At 48.5% G+C, this 24239-nt stretch overlaps 3 protein-coding genes across 3 annotated transcripts; 2 read left to right on the top strand and 1 right to left on the bottom strand.

Annotated features, from left to right (window-relative positions):
* Positions 1-504: 504 nt before the first annotated feature.
* Positions 505-4735, bottom strand: LOC100841868 (protein DETOXIFICATION 27). The gene is made up of 8 exons (XM_003574598.4): positions 4195-4735; positions 2274-2815; positions 2100-2186; positions 1952-2008; positions 1630-1868; positions 1404-1522; positions 1232-1318; positions 505-1095 (listed from the first exon to the last, which is right to left on the bottom strand). Exons 1-8 carry the CDS (start codon positions 4483-4485, stop codon positions 1048-1050), a joined length of 1470 nt encoding a protein of 489 aa, XP_003574646.1. The 5' UTR covers positions 4486-4735; the 3' UTR covers positions 505-1047.
* Positions 4736-9177: 4442 nt separating this feature from the next.
* LOC100842161 (serine/threonine-protein kinase PEPKR2) lies at positions 9178-12562 on the top strand. Its single transcript, XM_003574599.4, has 3 exons — positions 9178-10049; positions 11572-11868; positions 11946-12562. Exons 1-3 carry the CDS (start codon positions 9341-9343, stop codon positions 12257-12259), a joined length of 1320 nt encoding a protein of 439 aa, XP_003574647.1. The 5' UTR covers positions 9178-9340; the 3' UTR covers positions 12260-12562.
* A 9460-nt stretch (positions 12563-22022) lies between these two features.
* Positions 22023-23750, top strand: LOC100841560 (zinc-finger homeodomain protein 1). The gene has a single exon (XM_003574597.4). The coding sequence runs from the start codon at positions 22484-22486 to the stop codon at positions 23396-23398; it is 915 nt and encodes a 304-aa protein (XP_003574645.1). The 5' UTR covers positions 22023-22483; the 3' UTR covers positions 23399-23750.
* Positions 23751-24239: the final 489 nt, after the last annotated feature.

The raw sequence follows: 24239 nt of genomic DNA, 5'->3' as shown, positions 1-24239 counted from the left end.
TGTTGGTTGAGTATGGACCATTTGAACCTCAACAAATTTTATGCCATGTGTACTGAATCAACAAATTTTCTTTACTGGATTAACGATAGACAGGGGCACAGGCCACAGGGCTCAGTTTTGGGTCTGTACACAAGTGTCCTCGGCCTCGATCGACCGTGTGTGTACTGTGTACCCTCGATATGCAATGCATCCAAAATTCCAAATCCGACTGTATAGAAGCTCCCCATTGAAACACCGGCCACAATTTCTTCCGAACTGTTTGATTTCATCACTTGATTTGTTCTGATAATTTTGGATTTTCTTTTGTTTTTACCAGAACGGATGATCCTTCTGCTGGGCTTCAGTGTCCATATGTTCAGACCTCTCGACATGTTCAGCGGCCCAACAACACTTCGTGGCAAATCATAGGCAAGTAGCACCGGTATAAATGACAGAAAAACTGATGAACAACGAATCTATTTAGGCATCACTGCATCACAAAAAATCAAGTTTCACTCACTTAAGTTACGACACTGACAGCAGGTCCAAATAACATAAATAAAAAATGCACCAGTCAACTGTTTTTCTTCAACTTAAATGCACCAAGTAACTTGGTATGCTAATGCAAATAACTTACCAATACTCAGTCTAACTCGGTCACTTCCGCTCGGACACAAACAATTTCAATAACAGTCTTACCGACAAATATGGGCATTTCATCATGCTCTTAGTTAGCCATTAAGTACACTTCGTACCAACACGGCACTTAGTATATACATGCTACAACCTTCTTGCAAAATGCAGGTTGCAAGCTTACAAACAAGCAGGATCAGATAATGTTGCTCCAAAATTTTGGACGACACTGAATTTCCTCGACAGGCAGGCGGGTGTCTTCAGAAACTGGCCGCCTGCAGCTCCCCAGTGAAACACCGGCCACAATTTCTTCCGAACTGTCTGATTCCACCAGTTCATTTGTTTGGGTCATTTTCTTTTGTTTTGACCAGAATTGATGATCTTTCTGCTGGGCTTCAATGTCCACTACGACCTCAAAAATATTGTTGATTAGCTTCACTTTGTGCTGGCCCATTTTTTCATCCGTGCACTGGTTACCTTTGCCTGCAACCACACAAGCAATTGTCTCAGAAAAACTGCTGGTCCGTTTATGACCAAAAAAAGAAAAACAGCTTGATGACGGGAAAAAAAAGGAAAAAATTGCCGGTCCGTTTATGACCAAAAAAGGAAAAACAAGCACCTCTTCATCCCAATCACATCTCATGGTGAGATAGGCCAATACCAGCGTCTGAACAGCCGTTCCACCAATCAATCCAGACCAAATTCCCTGTAATTTAGACATAATCAGAAGATCAAGATTGATCCAAACTTTAGTTTGCTCTCTTTATCTTTTGGTTTTCAATAATTCGTACCCGAACTCCGAAGCCCAGTGGCCAACCCAATATGATGCCGATTGGTACTCCAACCAAGTAGTAGGATCCGATGTTCACGTAGGCGACCAGTGCCTGCCATCCTGAACCAATAGCCACGCCTGCAACCAGCAACAATATGCAGTGCAGAGCATATTAGCACCTCTAGTCCTATGGAGTCATGAACTAGCTGGGTAAAAAAACCATGTCAGGTCAGGTTCAAGCTTGCCTGAAAGGACAGGTTGCACGCTGTTGAGGAGGATGGTGAAGGCGAGCAGCATGGAGAGGTTGTGGACGGCGGCGAGCACGGCCTTGCCCGACGAGAAGAGGAGCGCGATCTGATCGTTGTAGGCGAGGATGAGGCACCAGAAGACGAGGCCGATCAACACGGAGGTGGTGATTGACACGACGATGGAGAAGCGTGCGCCCTTGCCACTGCCCGCGCCGAGCTCGTTCGCCACCCGCACCCTGCAGAAATGCCGCTTGTTAGTTACTCCCACCAAATGACACTCTGGTCCGGTTCGTGTACTGATGAATGTAAGTGCACGCACCCAGTAGCTGCCAAGAAACCTAGAGGGATCATCATCTCCCATCCGTTGATCGTCAAGCTGCATTTGGATCAAGCATTGTGCTCTTTTAGAGATGAAGATTGAATTTTGATTTATAGGGGAAATGCTTTCATGTGCTGCAGCTAGTTACCATATGGAGAGCGCATCCACGGCGATCTCAGCGTTCTGCAGGTACCCCGTGAGCAACACCAGCACCCTATAGTACCAGTTCTCCAAGCTGCGAATAACCAAAGAGGAACCAGAAATGTCAATCACCTCTCTTAGAAGAGTCAAAAACGCGCAAGGAATGGACTGGAGGACGCACCAAAGCATGACACCAGAGGCAGTGGAGAGCTTGATGAAGTCCCAGAAGTCAGCAAAGGCCTCCATGGAGAACCCCTTCCACGACAGCGGGCACCCACCCCCAACCACATAAAACAGCTGCCCCAACACGACGAGCCACCACGCCATGTCCGCCGCCGCGACAGCCCCGACGAACCCGAGCTCGAAGCGGTGCACGAGAAGGTACGTCACAACGACATGGATGGCGAGAGCGACGCCGGCGGTGACCGCGGTGACCCAGTTCTTGAGCTGGCTCTGCAGGAACCGGGTGAGCGGCAGCAGCATCGCCATGGCGAAGTGCTGCGGGATCAGCCACACGCTCATCTTCCCGGCCAGCTTCGACAGCTCGGGGCTCTGGCCCAGCAGCAGCAGCAGGTCCTCCATGAAGATGTACGTCGGCGTCAGCGCCGCCGCGAAGATGAGCAGCACCACCCATGACCGCTGCAGGTAGACGCCCAGCATGTGGTGCTTCTTGGCCCCGAACGCTTGCCCGCACAGCGTCTCCAGCGCGCTCGCCATTCCCAGCTATCAAAAGAACCCGCAGAACAATTGATCGATCATTTACCGGGATGAACAGATTGTGCAAATTTGTTTTTACTGTATAGATTGAAGAATTTGACTGTGACGAAAATGATCTACTCTAACTACGTGATGTCGTGAGCAGTGACGAACTGGCTGAATTAATAATTGAGGACTGTGACCACACTGTGGTAATCTCTGCGAGGCACGCACGTCGGTGATCCTACTGAAACTAAGCAGGACTGTCGTCGTCAGTGACAGGATAAAGTGGGGACGAAAATAAACTCAGTGATCGGGCGAGCATTGGTTTCGACTTGTGCTCGATTATGACAAGATTCCTCGTAAAAGAGGAACATTGGCTCTTTTTCTAATTGTTTGATTTGGCACTAGCGCTGCACCTGCACTCTCCTGAAGTCCTAAACCGTGGCCGCATAAAAGAAAATTTCTAGACTAGGTCTCCTGGCCGTCTGTCCGCAGACAGACAGATACAGTCCACTTAAAAACGTGCGCTAGATCCAAATGCACGAAGTCACCATAGCTGTCGTTTTTCTTCTGTAACCTTTTTCTACATACGGCCTATATTGCTGAAAACAGCTACAGTACTGGTGAAGACGATCGATGCAGTACTGACCGTGGAATGGATAGGGTTCTTCACTACTTCTTCTTCTTATCATAAATGGCGAGCTTGGCCGTCAGTTCAGCTCGACGACCGCCGCATGACCCACGCGGGCACGCATAAGAAATTAAGATAGTATAGCGTGTGTGCAATCTAAATTATTACCTCACTCACGTTATTCAAAGTAACACGAGCTAGACCTAATGATTGTATACACCTTTGACACTGCACTGCGACTTTCCGTTTTAAAAATGCAAATATTGAGAGCCATTCTTTGCAGAAACATGCGCAAAGTTCATTTAATTGACCAATCATATATGCTCCGGTACATATGAGATTCGTGTGCTAATTAAAGTACTACCTCCGTTTCGGTATACAAGTCGGCGGCCCGCGTCTTTTTCGGATTATTAAGCAAGACCGGCTGGCCGGCCATCTGATTCTTAAATTTCCTTATCTCTTGTCTTTTGCGGATTGAATCGGTGGTCCGCGTATAAGATCCGATCAACCAAGTCAATCTTTAAGGAACGATGGAGTACTATTTTTTTTTCTCAACATGCGAATCTACGGGAAGGGGATGAATTCATCACCAATTTGCTCCACGGTCAGCAGAAATGCATGCCATGGGGTCATGGGGATCAGAAAGAGCAAGAGTACGAAAAGAAGGTTTGGGGATCAGAAAGAGCAAGATTTTGGTTACATACAAATACTGGGATTTGGTTAATACTGTACGTACATAGTGCGATACAGGAGTATGCTTGATTATTGTTACCAGGAATCCGAAGTTGAAGCCGGCGACGACGGTGGAGGCGATGGAGAAGGCGGCGAGCTCGAGGTCGCCGATGTGGCCGATGAAGGCCTGCGCCACGACGTTGATCCCGTACAGCGCCACCCGCTGGAAGATGGCCGGCCCCACGATCCGCCACAGCAGCTTCGACTCCACCCACCAATCACGCGCCACCCGCCGCTGCCTGCTGCTGCTGCTCTTCCCCTCTTCTTCTCCGCCGTGCGCCTGCAGCAGAGGCGCCGCCAACGCCGCCTCCTCCTCCCCTCTCGAAGCCATGCCCGATCTGCCGGCGGAAGCTAGCAAACTAGCTTAGCGCTTCTCGCGTGCAAGTGTGTGTCAATTTGGCCTTGACCGGTGATTTGTGAGCTAGCTAGCTAGCTGCGCCTCTGCGGTCGATGGGGGTACCGAGACAGCAGTTATATCATTCTCCCCCCGATGCATGCTCTCATTTATGGGCGCGCGGGACCTGGTGACCTAACCCCCCCAACATTGTGACCAAGACGATCGAGCTCGGGGGCACGAGTATATCACTCGGTTTCATAAATATTGACACTGGTTTGGATTATAAATATTGGCACGGCTTTAGAGTAGTTACAGTAAAAGCCGTGTCAATCGAGTACTGTCCATCCACGGACCCAACCAATACGGCCACCGTAGAAATCAAAAGAAAATCAACCAAACAGAAGGATAAACATTGAATTAATTTGCACGCCAGAAGGAAACAACCCAATTGCCGTTGCAGCGCGGCTCGGTCGATCGTCGACCAGATCGATCGATCTTCCCAATCCGACCGATCAGGAATGATCAGGGACCGATCATGCAGCACGTGACGACTTGCCGGATCGGACAGATGGAGCTACGAACGTCGCTGTTGCTCACCTGCAGCGCATCAGGTGCGATCGGATCGACCAGGTGTGTTTCGTCAGTGTTTGTGTCTGTGTGTGTGGGTAACGTGTTTTTCGGGCCAGACTTGGCGGTAGTCTTGTCGAGGCAAATCAAAAGCGTGATCGACCGCGTGATTGCGACTAAGATAAAATACACTACTCCTAGATGCTAGCAAGATTGAGCCAGCCAATTAGCTACTAGCTCCGATCCTAAATTGTTATCGAAATATTACGTGTATGTAGACACATTTTAGTAATTAGCTACTCCGCCTCGCCCTGCTGCCCGCCGCACGCCTGCTCCCACCGCCGCCCGTCCCGACGGCCTGCTCCCTGCCACCCACCGTCTCCGGGCGTGCGCCGCCTGCTGCCTCGCCCGGCCGCCCGCCGTGCTTCCCTGCTGCCCGCCCGCGCGCCCGCCTCGCCGCCCTGCTGCCCGCCTCGCCCCGCCGTACCTGCCGCCCGCCCCGCCGGCCTGCTGCATCGCCCGGGGATGGTCCGCCTGCTGCCTCGCCGCCTGCACCACCGTCTGGGTCAATTTCCATGGCCAGTTCAAGAAGAGCAATGAGGAAAAAAAAGAAAAAGACGAGGGGTCTCATGAAAAAGATGTGATGCCTGGCGTCGGGCCCCACCTGTAAGAAATAGTGTCAAACGGGGTTAAACCCATGTTTTGGGTGGACTGAGACAATTAGACACAAAAGTTGTGGTTCTGTAAACAGATTAGCATCTACCAGTGCTCCGTGAGAAGGCTGTCTCAAAATCTGTGATTCTGTGAAATTTACTCATTCGGGATCAGAGCGAGTAGCTAGCCTAGCTAGCCCTTTCTTTACAGAAAAAACATACCTGGTCGTGTACTACTCATTGTTCGCGAGCGCTCGTTTGCTAGTAGCTGGGTAAAAGGATACTCCAATCGTCGACTAGCTAGGCAATCAACTTTTGTCGTCAATTCATTCTTGTGCGTACCCTGTTGCTTCCTTACTATGCTGCAAATTTGGACTTGGCACCTAAAGCCGTAACGTACGTAAAGTGGACTCATGCACGTCACTCGCATGCAATGATGCAGTGGACCTAGCGCAGCCTACGTCTTACCAGTTCCTGGCCATGAATGAATGCCCTGATGCTGCTGCATACCTATAGTGCTATTCCTAAAAAAAGACGTATAGTACTGAATCAGGGTACGTGCTCGACTGTATGCGAGAAGTTCGGATTTGGGACCCACGATGATAAACGTATATATGGTCAGGCGCCCTCACACCCAGATAGATCAAATAGAGATTTTAGTTCAACATACAGGTCAATTTTGCCAAGATTGTACTATCTGGGGAAGCTTTGGAATCAAACCAGTCACAGAGATTCTTTTTTCTACGGGGAAGAGACAGAGGAAGCTCACTGTCCATCTCATTTTCGGCGTCTTCAACTTGATTTTTGCATCGACGACCATTGCTCGGAGGAGAGAGGTCGTGTTGGCGCACACATCTTTCAGAACTGCGACCAAACGCGCGGGGTGACGGGGATGCATGGTGACTGATCGGCATTTTATATTCAAGTTTGGAACACACGGATTTCATAAGCGTCAGTTGGAAAAAGAAAGAAGAAGTATATACTCAAATGCCAAGTGCCATTTGTAACGGCAAATTTGCCAAGCACGCGACTCCTTACAGGAGGCTAGCACGAGCGAAAAGAAAACTCCACCCCTAGCACGAGGCGTGATCGCAACTCTCTTGTCGAGTAGTATCATGAATCAAACTCTCCCTTTCCTAGCGAAGAAATTAAAGCACAGGACTTGCGTTAGACCAAGAAGAGAAAGAATTAAGCACGCACGCACCGGCATGCGCCGCAACGAGTATGAACCATAAACTTGAGTTAACATGGTCCGATTCGACAATATTGTTAGCTTTCCGTGTCATATTTGCATGCTTGCCGATCGAGTCACCACTGGGCTAGCTGCTGGGCTGGCGACCACATCCTTGCAACAACGTACTGAGCCAAAACAGAGCGAGGCCACTGGCCGGCCGCCGGCATGGGGTCGTGTCGCTTGGGTCAGTTGGGTGGTTGTGTGTGGCGATCGGGCCAGTGAAATGCATATGTGCATGCGTAAGTGGTGATGTAATATGATGGAAATGGAAAGGTTTCGACGTAATCTGGAGTACCCGGCCGCGCCCCGTCGACGGCGATGGCTTGTTCGATCTCAACCGGCCGGACCCGGAGCCAATGGAAATTGTGTGGACCGATTTCCATGTGGGATTCTCGAAGGGCCGGAGGCCGAAATTTTATTAAAGATGCAGAATGAATCTGGTCCTCCTCGCCTTCTCCTCCTCTTTGGGTGGACACTGGCGTGCTCTTACGTTTGACAGATCGAGTACTCAGGCAGTGGCTTCACTGGAGTTGCTTGTGCTTGATGTGTGTGTGTGTGTGTGTTTTGTCATTGTCGAGGCAGCAGAAGGAATGCTTGGGATGCTCAGTATATGCGATCGTGATCACAGTGAAGATGACGCATATTTCCATGTGGGATTCGTAGTTTTGTTTCTGTCAGCTTGAATGGTGCCGACAAATAGTACAAGCAGCGGTGGGTATGCTGTGGCATGTGAGGTGCTTGTGTACGAGACAAAGCTAAGACGATATTTTTTTTTCGAGATTGAAGACGATTTTTGAACAATCCCAGGCCAAACGTGTCAACATAGTTACCCTCCATACGTCTCGGTCGATCGTCACACCTACTCGGTAGGATCCTATGTTTAGACGAACCATCAAATTTGAAGGCAAATTTTGAGGAAAACTTCCCTGTTGGCCTAGAAGTGGGACATAAGCAAACCTCCGCTTGCATCCCTACTACTCACTCCGTCTATATTAAGTGATTTTCTATTACATGTATTTAGACGTCTTTTAGACACAGATACATTCATATTTAGATAATTTTGAGTCACTTGATATGAGACGGAGAGAGTCCTTACTGTCGCTGCTATTTAATGCGTATTACCTTAACGCCCTAGATATATCTGATATGTATGAGTCTAAGAAATTCATCAACTTTAAAATGCATTGTCATGGGGGAAAAAGTAGTGTGTCCCAGTTCGTGTGGGTGACCGGAAGAAGTTGCATCATATGGATGTTCAATTAGAGTACACATAAGCACGTTCACATTAAGTCAGACAATGTGTGCCCGCGCTAACAACGTCACATTTTTTTTAACCGGAGTCCAAAGGCCACAATACATTAATTAATCCAAAGAGAGTTGCCCATTAATTAGCGGGAAATAGGGCAAAAGACCTAGTGTTTCCATTATTTAGCGCAATATCTTTTGGCGCCAATCGGTTCCCGCTAAAGTCCAAATTCTTTGCCTCCCTGGCCATTTGGAATAGATTGTGTAGTGCTGATAGATTTTGCTTCAAGTGATGGTCCCCCACAACCCAATCTATGCTATTTTGTCGGGAAGTGCATTAACTCACCAGTCGGCCAAATTTTCGGCGCCACCACTTTACCAAGTGCGTTTTGGCTGACTTTCATGATTGCGTCATGACTTTGCTTGTTCCCATAAGTATCCGTTCCACGTCAGACTGGTGGAGTGCCGTAACATCTATTCGAGGGCACCCAATGAGTGGACTTCTCTTCCTCACCATCTTAACCGGCTAGGAGCTTTAGAATTGATCCAAAACGTCATGGTGTTTCAAAATGTTGTTTATCACTAGGACCAAAAGGGAAAGCCTCTCTTTTTTTTAAAAAAAAAACGTCTGTTTTTTTTTTGAGGGATCGAAGCCCGTCTGGTAGAAACCTTTCTTTTGTCTGGTAGAAGCCCTTTTTTTAGGGAATAAGCCCGTTTAACCATCGGTCCAGAAACATCAGGCCGCATTCAAGATTTGATACGACAGCACTTGAGAAGAAGCCTTTCTCCGTTTCCGGTCTCTCACGAGCCGCTCACGGCCCAGCCCAACCGGACCACGAAACGCAACCAAAATAATCGTCGCGTTTTCCCCAAAAAAATAAGAGAAAAAGGAACCATCGCGTAACTTCCCCGCGCGACACATACACCACCGCCGGCGAGGCAGGCAAGCATTTAGTTGCGCCGTACAATACACCACGCGTCCCCCCCGCAAAATCCTTTCTCGCATCCTAGCTTCGTCTCGACGCAAACACATATCCGACCAAACCACAGACAGCGCCGCGGCCCGCACGTGCTCCCGGGCCACCACCGTCCCCGTCCCGATCCGTCCCCCCACTCCCGCCCCCGCCGCGGCGCAAGATCGGAGTTCCGGATGGAGCCGCTGCCGCGGAAGCGCAAGGGCGCGCCCCCCGAGTGCTCCTCCCCCGCCGCCGCCGCCGCCGCCAGGTCCCTCCAAGATGCGGCCCCCCGCAAGCGCGCCTGCCGCGATCCGGTGCCGAATCCGTGCGGCGTGGTGATGACGGCGCCGCCCGCGAGCAACGGAGCCTCGGCGGCGGGGTGCGGGGGGCGCGGGGTGAAGCGGAAGGTCGGGTGCATCGACTCCGCCACGCGGATGGGCCGGCGGAAGCGGCTGGAGAGCGAGTACGACCTCGGCGAGGAGATCGGGCAGGGCAAGTTCGGGTCCGTGCGGCTCTGCCGCGCCAAGAACGGCGGCGAGGAGTTCGCCTGCAAGGCGCTGCCCAAGAACGGCGGGGAGACGGCTCACCGGGAGGTGGAGATCATGCAGCACCTCTCCGGCCACCCGGGCGTCGTCACGCTCAGGGCCGTCTTTGAGGACGCCGACCGCTTCTACCTCGTCATGGAGCTCTGCCGCAGCGGACGGCTCCTCGATGAGGTGGCCAGAGAGGGGAGGCTCTCCGAGAGGCGGGCCGCCAATGTGATCAGGGAGCTCATGGCCGTCGTCAAGTACTGCCACGAAATGGGCGTTGTCCACAGGGACATTAAGCCGGAGAATGTTTTGCTCACCAAGGCCGGGAGGTTAAAGCTTGCAGATTTTGGGCTGGCCGTGCGGGTCACTGATGGTAACGACTAAAGATCATCAAAGACTGTTAATCATTTGCTTGAAAACTTGCAAGTCCTGGAAATTTCACATCCATCAATCTTTGGGTGGATGATACTCCAATATGAATTTCTCTGTCTGGGTCGATAATTCACAATTCATCTTTGATTTGGCAATTTACAGCTTTCAGAATGCAATGTACCATCAAATTAGTGGGACAAAAGAGTTGATCAGCTCATCAAGCTCGAGGAGGCATGAAATAACTAATGTTTCCAAAGTAAAATTAACATGAGAAATTGCTAAGTGCATTGTCTATGCGTTTGGAATTTGGGGGAGTATTTGTAAAAAAAAGATTGTTGGGCTCTGTAAAGAATTGAGTATAGGTTTCATCATATCTGGGAACCTCTGTGCCTCTGTGGTGTCTGAAAGATTACTATTACGTTATTACACTTTTCTTTTCTTAAGGATAGGTTTCTAGGATGACATTTTGCAGAAACTTGAATTCTCTTATAAATAATTGCATCTAACATTTGGAACATATAAGCAGTGCTTAGAATGCGAGTTTGATTTCTTAAGCCATGTGTCAGTACTGTGCTCATTGACTATGTCATGTTATTTTCTTAGGTCTGTCAAGAGAGTTGAAGCGTGGTGCTGTTTCGTATTTGGAGTCGAGTTTTTGTTAGGTCTATCAAGAGAGTTGAAGCCTGGTGGTATTTCGTATTTGGAGTCGAGTTTTTGTTCGGGGAGTATCAGAAGCTAGTAGTTGACAATTGTTGTAGAACGACAGCATAATGGTGAGATAGTCAATTCATGGTCATCGCTAGATCTACTCTGTGGTCTTAAAGCCTATATGTAGCCAGTCCGGAAATTATTGCTTTACCAGGAAGTGGCAAATGTCTTGCATCTTTTCTTTTTCTTGAATACACACCAAATCAAAGTGTCATTGTGTACTAAGAGAAGAATGCCGTGAACAAGCAAGATACAAAACTCGCCCCCATGTACACAACAACAAACACAAGAGCTAACCCAAAATGGGAAATACAATAAAAAAATGGAAAAGATAGGAGATTAATTGAACTAAACTAAATATGCCAAAACTGGGACAGTGGCGCCCAAGCGCATGTTTATTATGACGTTGTTTTAAATAATCAAGAAGTAATTGTGCTTGTTTTGCTATTGATTTGTTTTTTTAATTATGTAAGTGACTATATTAGTTGGTTTATGTTTCCTTGCCTTGCTGTGACGTTGGAATGTATTTTGTTCCTCTGGTCGCTAGTAACCAGATTTTGCTCTCCGTGTGCCGAGCAGATGGAAAAAATAAATGGACTTTTATTAGATTATTTGCTGGCATCTGGTTCTACTCTTTACTGTGTCACTTGTTGATTTGGACATATAGTTGAGATGAGAATGGATATTATTTATTTGATTTGAGACAATGATTAATCGTAAATATTCTTTTTAAATCTGTATTGTATTTTTTAAGTACGTAGCAACGTACAGGTATTGTGCTAGTCTTGCTAATGTGTTGACTCTACTTTGAGCAGGCCAGAAGCTGTCTGGTGTTGCGGGGAGCCCTGCATATGTGGCACCTGAGATTCTGCTGGGAAATTATTCAGAGAAAGTAGATATATGGGCTGCTGGGGTGCTTCTACATGTTTTACTGTTGGCCAGTCTTCCATTTCAAGGTGGCTCTGTACAAGCTGTCTTTGAGGCTATAAAAACAGCAGAAATTGATTTTCACAGTTGTCAATGGGAATCAGTATCTGTTCATGCTCGTGATCTTATAAGCAGAATGCTGAATCGAGATGTCTCCTCGAGATTAGATGCTGATGAAGTTCTGAGTAAGTTCAAACATCTTTCTTAACATAACTTCTGTTCCTCTGTTATGATTCTGACCCTCCAACGTTGTGGAATACAGGACATCCTTGGATTCTACTGCACAGCGAATGCCAGCTGAAGGCTGAATTTTCAAGTCTGTGGCATGATAACAAAACTACAATGCCCAGGATACATCACGAGAGAATTAGGTCAGATTGCCAGCATTTGTCTTCAGAATCATCGATTGACGACTCTGATGAGGCTGATGAATGTGGAATAGTTGATGCACTGGCGGCAGCAATAACCCAAATTAGGATATCAGAGCCCAAAAGGAGTCGGATCTGCACCTCGGCAATTCCTACCAAGCAGGAATCGCCCTCTAGCTTAAAGGGAAATGCGTGCACGGCTTTCTGAGTTTTGAATTGGCCAGTGATGCATGTACAGCCTCTCACATTGAATGTTATCTGAATTCCTTAACCAAGGTTGATCTGATGCAATCCATAGAGCCATAGCCCTATAGCTCCTATAGATGAGCGTGTGCTCATGTAACCGACCTCGCAAACTTGGCGAGGCTGTAAATTTTGTAAATATGTTGTGCTATTTCTGTAGCTGGGAGTTTACCATTTTTTTTACCTGGAAAGAAGCATGCTTTGGCTGCCATATTGAGAATTGATATCATGTTAGCATTACTATTTTTTTTATAGGATGTTAGTGTTACTATTTCTTTTTACAGGATGTTAGTGTTACTATTTCTTTTTACAGGATGTTAGCATCACTAATCGTAGCATGCTGTGGCCCCTGTGTGCACATTGTTGTGGCAGTTGGTTGCCCAAACAATAGTTTGTTGTGCACCTGTTCTCCATTCTTCAGTGGATAGGGACTTGTTAATTTGATCTTGATTTACCTGGCACATGTTTCTTTTTTCTGCTTTCGTTCGGTTTCTGGTTTCTTTTCCTCCTATCGTTGGATACTTGGATTTTTTAGCGTCTGTGTCTAAATTGAGTATTGATTGATTTTCATTGAATGGAATTTGAGCAGTTACAACTTTCTAAAAGTAGCTCTGTTGATCGATTTGTAAATAAATGTTTCTTAATTGATTTAGGAGTGGTAAATTTAGTTACAAATATTCCAGGTTATATTAAACTCGTTTTCTTTTTTGAGAATCCGGTTATATTAAACTCGTGGGCATGCCTGAAGTTGTAAATGATCCCGTGGGCTTTGTTTGGCGAAGTGGCCACTCGAGGGGTTCTCTTTCACAAGGACAGTGACAGCCCGTTCAGGGCAAGTGGGCTTTACCGCCCGCAAGTTTCAGTTAACATATTTGCTTGGAGCCGGGATAGTGCTTGAAAGTTAAATGAAGCTCCCAGCCTCAAGTGACAACCGCGGAGAATGCTGCTTGATCTACTTGATCTTAAAAAAAAAGAACTTGATCTTAAAACTGCTATTTCCTCTGACCCATATTATTTGTCGAAATATTACATGTATCTAGACGTTTTTTAAACATAGATACATCCATATTTGGGCAAATTTAAGACAAATAATATGGGTTGGAGTGAGTAGTCTTTTTTTTTATTGGTTTTAGTTTATCAACCGAGCCTCAAAACCAGGGCTTAAACAGAAAACCGACCCAATATGTTTAGATGTTGGCTTCGGTGTCTACGCAGACAACTTAAATCACTTGTGGTTGTAAGTGCCTGCGATTTGTTGGTTGATTTGCGCCTGCTGGAACTTTTTGGTAAGAAAAAATTTCCAACTTTTTGTAGGTTGTCGTCCGGGTGGCTCACTGGCTCTATGCTTGAACCCTACTGTTTTTTATGGTGACCAATGAGGCAATTACTCTAGGAAGCTGATGATTTATTCCGGCTTTTTTTTTATCATTTTGTTTGTAATATTTTAGGATTTTTACGATGACTGAAATTTTAATATTAAAATAATTGTGTGAATCGATCAATGCAGAGAATGAGAGGTGTTTCTTCTTTTTCGGAAAAAAAGAGAGCTCATCCATTCCCTGTCCACCGGAGAGATTCTGAACACAGAGCACTCCTGGATAGATTTTGAATTTTCCAGTACGAAAATCTTACCGGGCATATTTCTCTTTCAAACAGCTCATTAGGAACAAACCACGGTATCGACTCCCCATCGCGTCGCATGCGGCCCTAAAGGAGCGATGTTATCACCAGTACCTACACTTATTACCGTCTTAGACTCAGATCTATGCCTGGGTATGTCTAGATTATTATCAAAGTGTTTTGTTGAGTTTTTTGTCATAGCAAAAAAATTGTTGTACTCCCTCCGACCCATATTACTTGTCGAAATATTACATGTATCTAGACGCTTTTTAAACATAGATACATCCATATTTGGACAAATTTAAGACAAATAATATGGGTTGGAGTGAGTAGTCTTTTTTTTTATTGGTTTTAGTTTATCAACCGAGCCTCAAAACCAGGGCTTAAACAGAAAACCGACCCAATATGTTTAGATGTTGGCTTCGGTGTCTACGTAGACAATTTAAATCACTTGTGGTTGTAAGTGCCTGCGATTTGTTGGTTGATTTGCGCCTGCAGGAACTTTTTGGTAAGAAAAAATTTCCAACTTTTTGTAGGTTGTCGTCCAGGTGGCTCACTGGCTCTATGCTTGAACCCTACTGTTTTTTATGGTGACCAATGAGGCAATGACTATAGGAAGATGATGATTTATTCCAGCTTTTTTTTATCATTCTGTTTGTAATATTTTAGGATTTTTACGATGACTGAAATTTTAATATTAAAATAATTGTGTGAATCGATCAATGCGGAGAATGCGAGGTGTTTCTTCTTTTTCGGAAAAAAAGAGAGCTGATCCATTCCCTGTCCACCGGAGAGATTCTGAACTCGAAGCACTTCTGGGTAGATTTTGAATTTTCCAGTAGAAAATCTTACCGGGGATATTTCTCTTTCAAACAGCTCGTTAGGAACAAACCACGGTATCGAGTCCCCATCGCGTCGCATGCGGCCCTAAAGCAGCGATGTTATCACCGGTACCTGCACTTATTAACGTCTTAGACTCAGATCTATGCCTGGGTATGTCTAGATTATTATCAAAGTGTTTTGTTGAGTTTTTTGTCATAGCAAAAAAAATGTTGTACTCCCTCCGACCCATATTATTTGTCGAAATATTACATGTACCTAGACATTTTTTAAACATAGAGTCATAGATACATCCATGGGTTGAAGGAAGTAATTAAATTTGTCACTGAGCTTATGAATGACTTTAGACTTGTGGAGACTCCCTAAGCAATGTAAAACTTTTCTTTTTCTTACTTCTCCCTTTCATATAGCTACACAAAGTAAAACAAATGGGTCTCAACTTAGCTCAATTAGTTATGTGTACCTTGCCTCAACGCAAAGGTTCGCATGATACAACTGTCGACACAGCCAGCCTGCACTCTTGCTCCCGGTTGGAAGCGCGCGTGGAGCACAAACACCTGCACAGACGCTCCCGGACCCAACGTTGCCGTTCTCCCGGGCCGGGGGCAGGCAGCATCGGATCTGCCAACTTTGGGGCTGTGCGTGAAAGATCGATGAGAGCTTTAGCCCGTAGTAGGCCGTAGTAGCTAGGGCTCGCACTCTGATGCGTCCCGTCCCGGCCGGCCGCGCCGTGCGTGAAAGATCGATGAGCTAGCTAGGACTACAGTGGTTCTCAAAAACAAAACAAAACTAGGACTACAGTAGCAGTAGTACTCTGGCTTGGAGGGTGGCTTTTGGGAAACCATTCGAAGATGGATTGGATGTTCGGATTGGATTAGACTGGACCGAAAGTGCATCCACGCAGCTAGCTGGGCAAGAAGGCTTCCCCTCCCCGGCCATTGTGCTGTCTTGGTCAGTACTAGCAGTACCAGGCGTTGGTTTCACCCTGGCAATCGAATGCCCCCCTTGTCTGAGTTTTAAGTAGGCCATCTGCACGCACGTCCTTGCGATATGATGCGTTGTGACGAAAAGTCTTTGCTGAGACGGCGAGTTTCAGCTCGGAGCATTTTGGTACGTATGTACACGACAGGGTATATATATAGGCTATTTTGGAAGTGCCCGCCTCCACGATATAGGACATACTGGTACTATGTACCAGTGTATGTTTATCACCGGATTTTGGTAATGTGCGTCATTTACGTAGGCAGAAACGTTGAGAGAGTTGAATCCCATGTTCTTGGTCTCTTACCCACACACGCACACTTGTTCATCTGGAGCTGGTTTCTTAATTTGGCGGGATGATTGCCGGAAGGAGGCACACGAGTCGGAACATGCATGGGGGCAGAAAACACACCTGTGACCCCGGGCGTGTTCTGGTGGGGATTTTGGATGGCAAGCTAGTGATCGAGAGGCATGCAACAGCACTGCATGCGGCCCCAAAAAAACTGAAACATGCAAGTGACTAATCATGAGCTCCGGGAACGCACAGTGGACAGAGCATCCAGCATCGCTACCTAGCTCATGGACATGTCGCCTCCCCCGTTCACTGCTCATTATCCATGTGTAGGCGTGTTAGCTTTGGCTCGTACGATACACCTTTCCCTCCTCGTCTAGTCACTAATCGACCGTGTTCCCTTTTTCTCAGTCCATAACAATGCATGCCTACGAAATGCATCATGAGCCGCTGGGCAGTCTATCACGTTCGCACAAAGGTCGGATTCCTCACTTCACCATGCATGCATGTTCTCTGAAGAGTCTCACTTCACTGTGTTCGTTCATGCATGCATGCATTGCATAGAGCGTTTTTATAAGATCAAAGATATGATCCTTTGATGCTGTCGCGGTAGTTGGTGTGGTGGCGGGGTCGCATGACTTCACTCGGGTTTTCTTTTTAGAGGGGCGAAATCAGCACTAGCCAAGTCGCCGGTGGCGGCCAGCGCGAGGAGGAGAGATGGAGGAGATGGGCAAGAGGAAAGTGGTGTATGGCAATGATGAGGCGAGAATAGAGACAACGGTGGAATATATCCTGTGCCCTCCCGCTCTCCCTCGATCGGCTCCCTCATCCTACAATGCATGGGGTTTGCAGCTGGCTGGCTCCACCGCTCCAGTGATCCAGTCCATGTCAAGGGCTCATGGCATGCAGAAATATATGTACAGCAGAGCGTTGGTGGGGCGCTAGAATCTGTGGCGTACTGTTCCTGCACGGGTAAATTATTACTGCTTGCTACTGTAGTGCAAACCGATTCGCTAGCCTGCATGCCATGGCGGATCGCTGGCCTGCCTGCACGTTAATTGATCTTTCGCTGATGATTCAGACGATCAAAGATCAGCACGAACCACATTTACGTACAGTAGAGTCTCATGCCACTTCGAAACCTCAACTCCATCGGGATTTCTGAATTTCAGCCGAGTTGTTTGATATATGAGTAGATTAAACGGAGCAGTGATAAATGTCAATTAGCAAAAGCCTGCCAGGAATAGAAATAGAATCTCTCGTCCCGACTCTCCTTTTTTTTCTCCTCTCGTCTTGTCACTGTCTTCCCTCTCTTTTCTTCAGGCACAAAACACTCTCTCTCTCTCCTCTGCGAAGGAGACAGGCCGCTTTGAAATTTAATCTCTCCGGTTGTACTAACCAGCACGGACACGGACAGTACAGTACAGGCGCAGTCGTAGTTAGCCCAGAATCCTGCAGCGATTAGCAGAGACGCCCATACATGACACTGCCCTGATCCGGACGGAGCTGTAGCAGCTACCGTTAGACAGTGGTACTCCTCAATTACCTCCGTCTCCCGGGCCGTGCTCGCTTGATTGCATCGCAGTGAGCCAGTACCCATGAATCCATGATCCTACCGTCTACTCCAAGTCCTGAACTCCAAGCATTGGGCTAGTGGCGTGGCAAGTGCTAGTGCCGACGGCGGCATTCGAGCCACCGTGATGCATCCTGCATTCCTGCTAAGTTTTCGATGTCTGAAGCTAGGCCCTCGCCCAATCCGATCCGGTCACCAGATCATGCATGCATGCTGGGTCTGGACCGGTAGTTGCCTGCGAGTGACCACATGCATTGATTCACGTCGAAATGTACAAGTATTTTATGATGGTCTCATTCATGGACCGGATCGGTTCAGTCGACCCTGCCTCTGATCTGAACTGGATGATCAAGTGGCTATTCCAGGGCTGTGCTGGTTCACATGTTTTGGGACCCTATATGCCGAGGCCCACTCTGACAGAACAAAACGCCGGAGTGTGGACTACAGCCCCGCAGACCGAGCGGGAAGAAGCATACATACATGGGCTCGGTACGAATTCCTAGTCCACGTACGCCGTGTCAGCTGAGACGAGCTCTCTCTTGCATTATTAACGCAGAAATAACCGTGGTATCTCAAAATTTAACAACAGCCTGGCTCACCCGTACGACCTACGCACGTTCGTACAGTCGTACACGGTCGAGTACCCAAGTACGGCCAGCTGGCAGTAGTTCCTCGAAAACCCTGGTCCGAAAAATGGGACGGGTTCGGCCGGGCAAGTCACGTACGTACTCCACGGCCGGCGTCAGTCACAGCTAGGAGGAGCCTCACAGGTCCCAGCACAGGTCACGTGACAAGTGGCAGCAACAACCCTGCCCTGGCTGGCTGCGAAGGCTTTGGCAAGCCATGCATGCAACGCGGGGTATGCTTCCTGCAGGTGGATCATGCATGCATGTGAGCATATGGCCGCCCTCTGTGCCTCTGCGGGGGACAGACACACCTTGCCGCTGCCCATACGTTTTTTGAGCAAAGCATAGAACACGAATGGTTTAGTAAACTTTGCGCCAATCACACGATGTTAGGTTTGCCCAGAAGTGTAACTTCATCCTACGTGTTCAATTAATTAACCTGGTTGCTCCTCTGACCTGACGCGCGTCGATAGAGCCACCATGCTCAGCAGGCACACGGCTTAGCAGGAGCTACATATCTTCACTGGACACCTCCGCTAGGGCTGGGTACACATCTTGTCGCGTGGGGCCACAGCAGGGCACCAACTTCCGAGACCCCTGATCCGTCTTTTCAGCTGCTAGCTTGGACGCGTCGTCTCGTCGAGAGAGACCCCCTGCTAGCTGCTGGTGCATCCAGTAGTAGCTCCTGCGCCGTTTACCATCTGTCTCGTTTTGGAGCTGGGCGTGTGCACCCACCCTTGCCGCTGCTGGTGCATCCAGTAGAAACAGCAATACTCTTTTACCATCCGTCTCGTTTTGGAGCTAGGCGTGGAGGTCGCTAAAATTAACAGGCGTGCCGTCGCGCGCCGCGTGCAACGCGCACTACCGAACCTAGCTGCCTGCTTATTCGTCCGTTCCTTGCATGCATGGTGCTCGGTTAATAATCCGAGGGAGGCTGCAAAGTGGACGGAACGATTCCCCGGCCGCCCGGCTCGCTTCGCGGAAGAGATTGTGTTGTGGTGGTGCAAGCAATCATGCATGGCGCGCGGCCAGCCGATCGAATGGAACGCGTACCGGGCTACTACTCGTACCAGTATCTCGCGTATGGCAAGTGCTTGGGCGCGCATGCGCCCTATCTTGGTGCGTGTTGCAGAAATTACAGTACACAGCACCGGCCGGCATGCCGTGGTCCATGCATGCACCCACCCATCGAGCGAAATCGGCGATCGGCGATCGACATGCCCACGTACGTACTACTCCGTATTTTATGCACGTACTAGTAGTACGAATTAACCTGGAAGATCGCGCGTCGCCCTGCATCAGTGACGTGCGAATTGCATGTCCAGCATGCATCGTGCAGGCGCCATTAATTAGTTCTGTTGCTGCTTCATTAGTTGGAGTACTAGTAGCTCTACGTTGGAAGGTCTTCGCCAATTCAAGAGGCTTTGCGACGTCATGCCGCTGCTCCACCAGCGATTAGAACTGTACACACGTCGAAGGATCGAGGCAACAACAACAGAGAGGAGGAAGATCACTGACTCTTGATACTGGACTTGATGGATCAATCTTACGTGCCCTCTGATACTAAATTCTTAACTCAAATTTGTCCGTATATGAATGCATGTATTCTTAAAAAACGTCTAGATAGATGTAATATATCGACGACAATTTAGAATCGGAACGGATTAGGTTATAAGAATCATAGCGGAGGGATAAAATTTTCTTTTCTTTTCTTTACGTAAATGAGACCGACTGTCAACGCTGGATTGACTCGAGCTACTTCTTCGCTGGAGTATAGCGCAAAGATTTGGCAGAGAGGGCAGCGCGGCCAGTTTGTCCCGAATCGACCAGACATGGGCTTAGCATCTGTTGCACGCATAGCGAAAGCAAGCAAAGGTACGACCTCACACTATTATGGACTGAACTTGTAGGTCGAAAAGACAATTCAAACGCTGTTGCCTATATAGGCACGAAGGGCCCCAAACTCTCGATCGAGGTTTAGCCCGCGCGACGCGTATCCCCTTTTTCAAGGATGGTTATTTTGACTTTTGAGCCAGCGAAAATCGGATGGTTTTCTGGCCACAAGCATTTATATTTGACCAATTTGAGTCAAAAATTTAGTATGAAGGTATCTCGTTTTTGGTCGACGTTAATTTGCACCATTTTTTACCACTTCATGATCAATCAATCAATCAACCAATCAAAGAAAACCACAATGAATCTGTTCTACTGAAACGAGAAATTACGCATGCATGATCAACTATCTTTTTTGCCTTCGACATCAGCATCTGATGAGCTCAACGTAACACGGTTGGTCGGTACTGGATCGAGAATCATCTCCAGCAAGCAAGGATCTACTCCAGTAGGAGACTTCGAATTTGAACGTACAGATTCGGCAGCTATGGCGCCGGATCTGCCGTGTTTTGAATTCGAACCCACATAAATTCGTACGTACCGGTCGGGGAGTGCCGCTGTCCTGTCTCCGGCCGCGTGAATGGACTTATGGACGGGGTCTGCTAGTCAACTTGTACCGGCGTCCATTATTTCCATGTAACGGCATCACGTGTGCACAGTTCGAGATATAACACAACAAGTACACTGCAGCTCGACGTGAAGCTGGATCCGGCCGACCCGGGCAACTACGTACGTCTGTACGTGCATCGAATCCCCGATGGAACAAAGTAAATACTCCGGCAGATGCCGGCGTGCATGCCTGTACTGCCAAACTCTATTACGTTGCGTACATGCGATCGATGGTTCCTCGATCAGAACATATTTGCAGTGTCGGTCACGTATGCAACTGTATCGGTGGAAGGCAAGTGATTTTGGTTGCCGTATGTATTCCCGCTTCTTGTGTGGCAGGTATCACATGTTTTTTCTAAGGGAGTGTTTATTTCGACAATTATAGTCATTCGATGAACAATTTTACATCATTTATATTTACGTTAATTCTGCATGAATCTCAATGGTAAGATCACATGGTTGGTAGCATCACCTTATAAATAATTATTCCCAGTCGTCTTAGAAATTGCAAAATCTTTCAAAAAAGAAATTGCAAAACCCTAATTCTCATGACTCCTTAGAAATTTTTAATTGGCAAGATGTTACCAAAATAAGACGAAAAACCGCTACAATACAAGTGTTACGTGGTAGCCCTGTCGGAAAGGCACGTGTTTCCTGCAGCAAGTAGTGGCGTCGGGACTAGTTTACCTAGCTGTATCGACTCGCAGTTAGGGTTTGGCTCGATTCACCTTTAACTAACCGGAGTATGTACGGGTTTTGGCTTATGTTTTGTCATATAACGGGCTTTCCATCACCTATTGACGATGTTTTCGTTCAAAGGAAAAACTTTGCTAAGAACACACGCCAACGATGGAAATGCCCTTAAATACGATATACTTTATTTAGATATATAGGAGCCCTGCTATACCATCTTTATGTCGACTAGATCGACGGAAACCCATGAGCCGTACAACTAGTCCTGGTTCGAATTGCCAATAACTGTATATGTGGATTTTTTTCCCCTACATCTACTTAATAAAAATCCAAAAATGGACAAAGTTACCGTGTTCAAGAAATGGGACCGCGCGAGAGATACTCCAACAATAACAGTCACATTTATTTAAAGCGGTGATCCCTAGCCCTAGGCGAAGCACAGCGATTTTATGCGAGAAGAAATGAAACCGCTGCCAGAATGATTCTCACAAAAAAAAAAAGGGAGCCGCTGCCGCTCCCAGAATCCAAACTAGGAATCTAAAACCCATTTTAAACCAGCTGGAGCCGAATCCTGCGCACGCAGCACGCCCAGCCCAAGTTGCCCAACCCAGTCCAGTGACGCACTCAGCCGAGAGAGAGAATCGATGAGAGTGATGAAGAACGAGACAACAAAAAGATATAGCGGTGCAAAGCCACACCGCGTCATGCATGCCACAGCTATAGCGCAACAGGTGCGCCTCAGAGAAGAATAGCACGCAGGCTAGGCTAGAAGGAGAGAGAGAGAATTACATCATCACCCCAAGGACACAATAGCAGCTCGCTCTGCCTGCCTGCAGGAGCCCTGCCGCTGCCGCTGCCGCTGCTGCCTCCCGCGGGCGGTGCGTCAAAAATTAGCAGCCAGCGTCCACATTTTCACGGTCCCCTATATTTCTCTTATCCCACTCTCCTGCCCTATTACCCTCCCTAAGATCACCCTCTTCGTTAACCTTGCCCAAGCCAAGAACACCCCAGAAATCCAAAGGAAGGGGAGCTAGCTGCCGATCGATCCACGGATCGTCCACCATGGACTTCGACGAGCACGATGATGGGGACGGAGACGAGGAGATGGCGCCCATGCCTGTGAGCTCGAGCTTCGAGGCGCCGCCGCCGCCCCAGCTGCTGCATCCGGGGCTCGCACATGGGGTGCCCGTGCCCAAGCCTGGGGACTCTGGCGGAGGGCGCTTCAGGACTCCCAGCGTGAGGTACCGGGAGTGCCTGAAGAACCATGCCGTCGGCATCGGCGGGCACGCCGTGGACGGGTGCGGCGAGTTCATGGCCGCTGGCGAGGATGGCTCCATCGACGCGCTCAGCTGCGCCGCCTGCGGCTGCCACCGCAACTTCCACCGCAAGGAGTCCGAAGAATCCCCCGCTGCTGCTGCCGTTGCCGCTGCCGCCGCAGGCGCCATTACCCCTTACGGCGCCATGCCGCCGCTGCCCGGCCACCATGGCCAGTTCTCACCCTACTACCGGACTCCTGCCGGGTACCTCCACCACCCCCAGCAACACCACCACCACCACCAGATGGCCGCCGCCATGGCCGCGGGGCACGCGCAGCGGCCGCTGGCGCTCCCCTCCACGTCGCACTCCGGGGGTCGTGACGAGGCCGGCGCCGCGGACGTCGACATGTCTGCCATGATGCTCAGCCCCGTGGTGATGGGCTCAATGTCCATGGCGGGCCTCTCCTTCGGGTCCGGCGGCTCCGCGGGAGGCCCGTACGGGTCCGGGGGCTCGGCCGGGAAGAAGCGGTTCCGGACCAAGTTCTCCCAGGAGCAGAAGGAGCGGATGCAGGCCTTCGCGGACCGGCTGGGGTGGCGCATCCAGAAGCACGACGAGGCTGCCGTGCAGCAGTTCTGCGAGGAGGTCGGCGTCAAGCGCCACGTGCTCAAGGTCTGGATGCACAACAACAAGCACACCCTCGGCAAGAAGCCGCTGCCATGACGCATGGCTCTAGCTAGCTAGCTAAGCTAAGCTCCTGGCCGGCCGTTGCTTCTGCTAGGTACTCGCATTATCCATGCATCTTAGCATCTCCTTGGCGGCTTAATTAGCCTTTAGCTGACGATCGAGTAGATTCGTAGCGAGCAGAAGTAGTTCTTGTTGTTGGTTTTAGGACATGGATGAGGAATGGTGCATGGTGGACTCTAGCTTCTTAATTTCTTCATCTCTTGTTTTCTCTGGCTTATCAGAGTGTGGTTCTTCGGGTTTGCCTTGCCATTGTTGTTTCCTGGTACTTAGGATCTGATGATCGATGATGACGTTGGTGTTGGGAAGGAGGAGGCCGTGGCCATTTGCCGATTTGGATCTTCGGAATGTAGTACGCGTACTGCTTTTGTGTTTGCAATTGAAAATTTCCGGCCGGCCTGGGGATTTGGGTTGCATGGATTGTGTGTGGTTCCCTCTTCTATATTTCTTGTGCTTGGGACTTGAGAAGCAAGATAATTTTACTCCCCTTCCATGGGGTCCTCCGGCCGGCTACTCCCTCTAGGCTTAGCTACAGCTAGGGCAGCTGATGGGTTCTAGAAATGTCGGCTCCCACAGCAACCGGTGAGCCCAAACCCGGCAACTCTCTTGCTCCGGCACTGTTGCTGCATCCCTCCTCCCTTGCCTCCTTTCCAGACTCCACTAACTACCTTGTTCATCTTCATCCATCCATCCACTGCTTCGATCTACATTTCTCCTCCATTTTTCATCGGTTTTTTCTTCATCCGTATTCGTATTATTCTTCTTTTTTTTACTTATGTCGCTATACAGGCATGGATGGCAGTGGTGATCTCATTGAATC

This window comes from Brachypodium distachyon, chromosome 3 (genome assembly GCF_000005505.3).
Source record: "Brachypodium distachyon strain Bd21 chromosome 3, Brachypodium_distachyon_v3.0, whole genome shotgun sequence".
Taxonomy (NCBI): Eukaryota; Viridiplantae; Streptophyta; class Magnoliopsida; order Poales; family Poaceae; genus Brachypodium; species Brachypodium distachyon.
Note: the sequence above shows the minus strand (reverse complement) of the source record. Positions and strands in the feature narration are given on the sequence as shown.

What these genes read in the sequence shown, in the direction of transcription:
- LOC100841868 (XM_003574598.4), bottom strand. Translation starts at nt 4,485, where the DNA reads ATGGCTTCGAGAGGGGAGGAGGAGGCGGCGTTGGCGGCGCCTCTGCTG. An exon ending in CACTGGGCTTCGGAGTTCGG is followed by an intron (nt 1,319 to 1,403) that starts GTACGAATTATT and finishes TCTAAATTACAG; the next exon opens with GGAATTTGGTCTGGATTGAT. An exon ending in GATGTGATTGGGATGAAGAG is followed by an intron (nt 1,096 to 1,231) that starts GTGCTTGTTTTT and finishes GTGTGGTTGCAG; the next exon opens with GCAAAGGTAACCAGTGCACG.
- LOC100842161 (XM_003574599.4), top strand. Translation starts at nt 9,341, where the DNA reads ATGGAGCCGCTGCCGCGGAAGCGCAAGGGCGCGCCCCCCGAGTGCTCC. An exon ending in GGCCGTGCGGGTCACTGATG is followed by an intron (nt 10,050 to 11,571) that starts GTAACGACTAAA and finishes TACTTTGAGCAG; the next exon opens with GCCAGAAGCTGTCTGGTGTT. An exon ending in AGATGCTGATGAAGTTCTGA is followed by an intron (nt 11,869 to 11,945) that starts GTAAGTTCAAAC and finishes TGTGGAATACAG; the next exon opens with GACATCCTTGGATTCTACTG.
- LOC100841560 (XM_003574597.4), top strand. Translation starts at nt 22,484, where the DNA reads ATGGACTTCGACGAGCACGATGATGGGGACGGAGACGAGGAGATGGCG.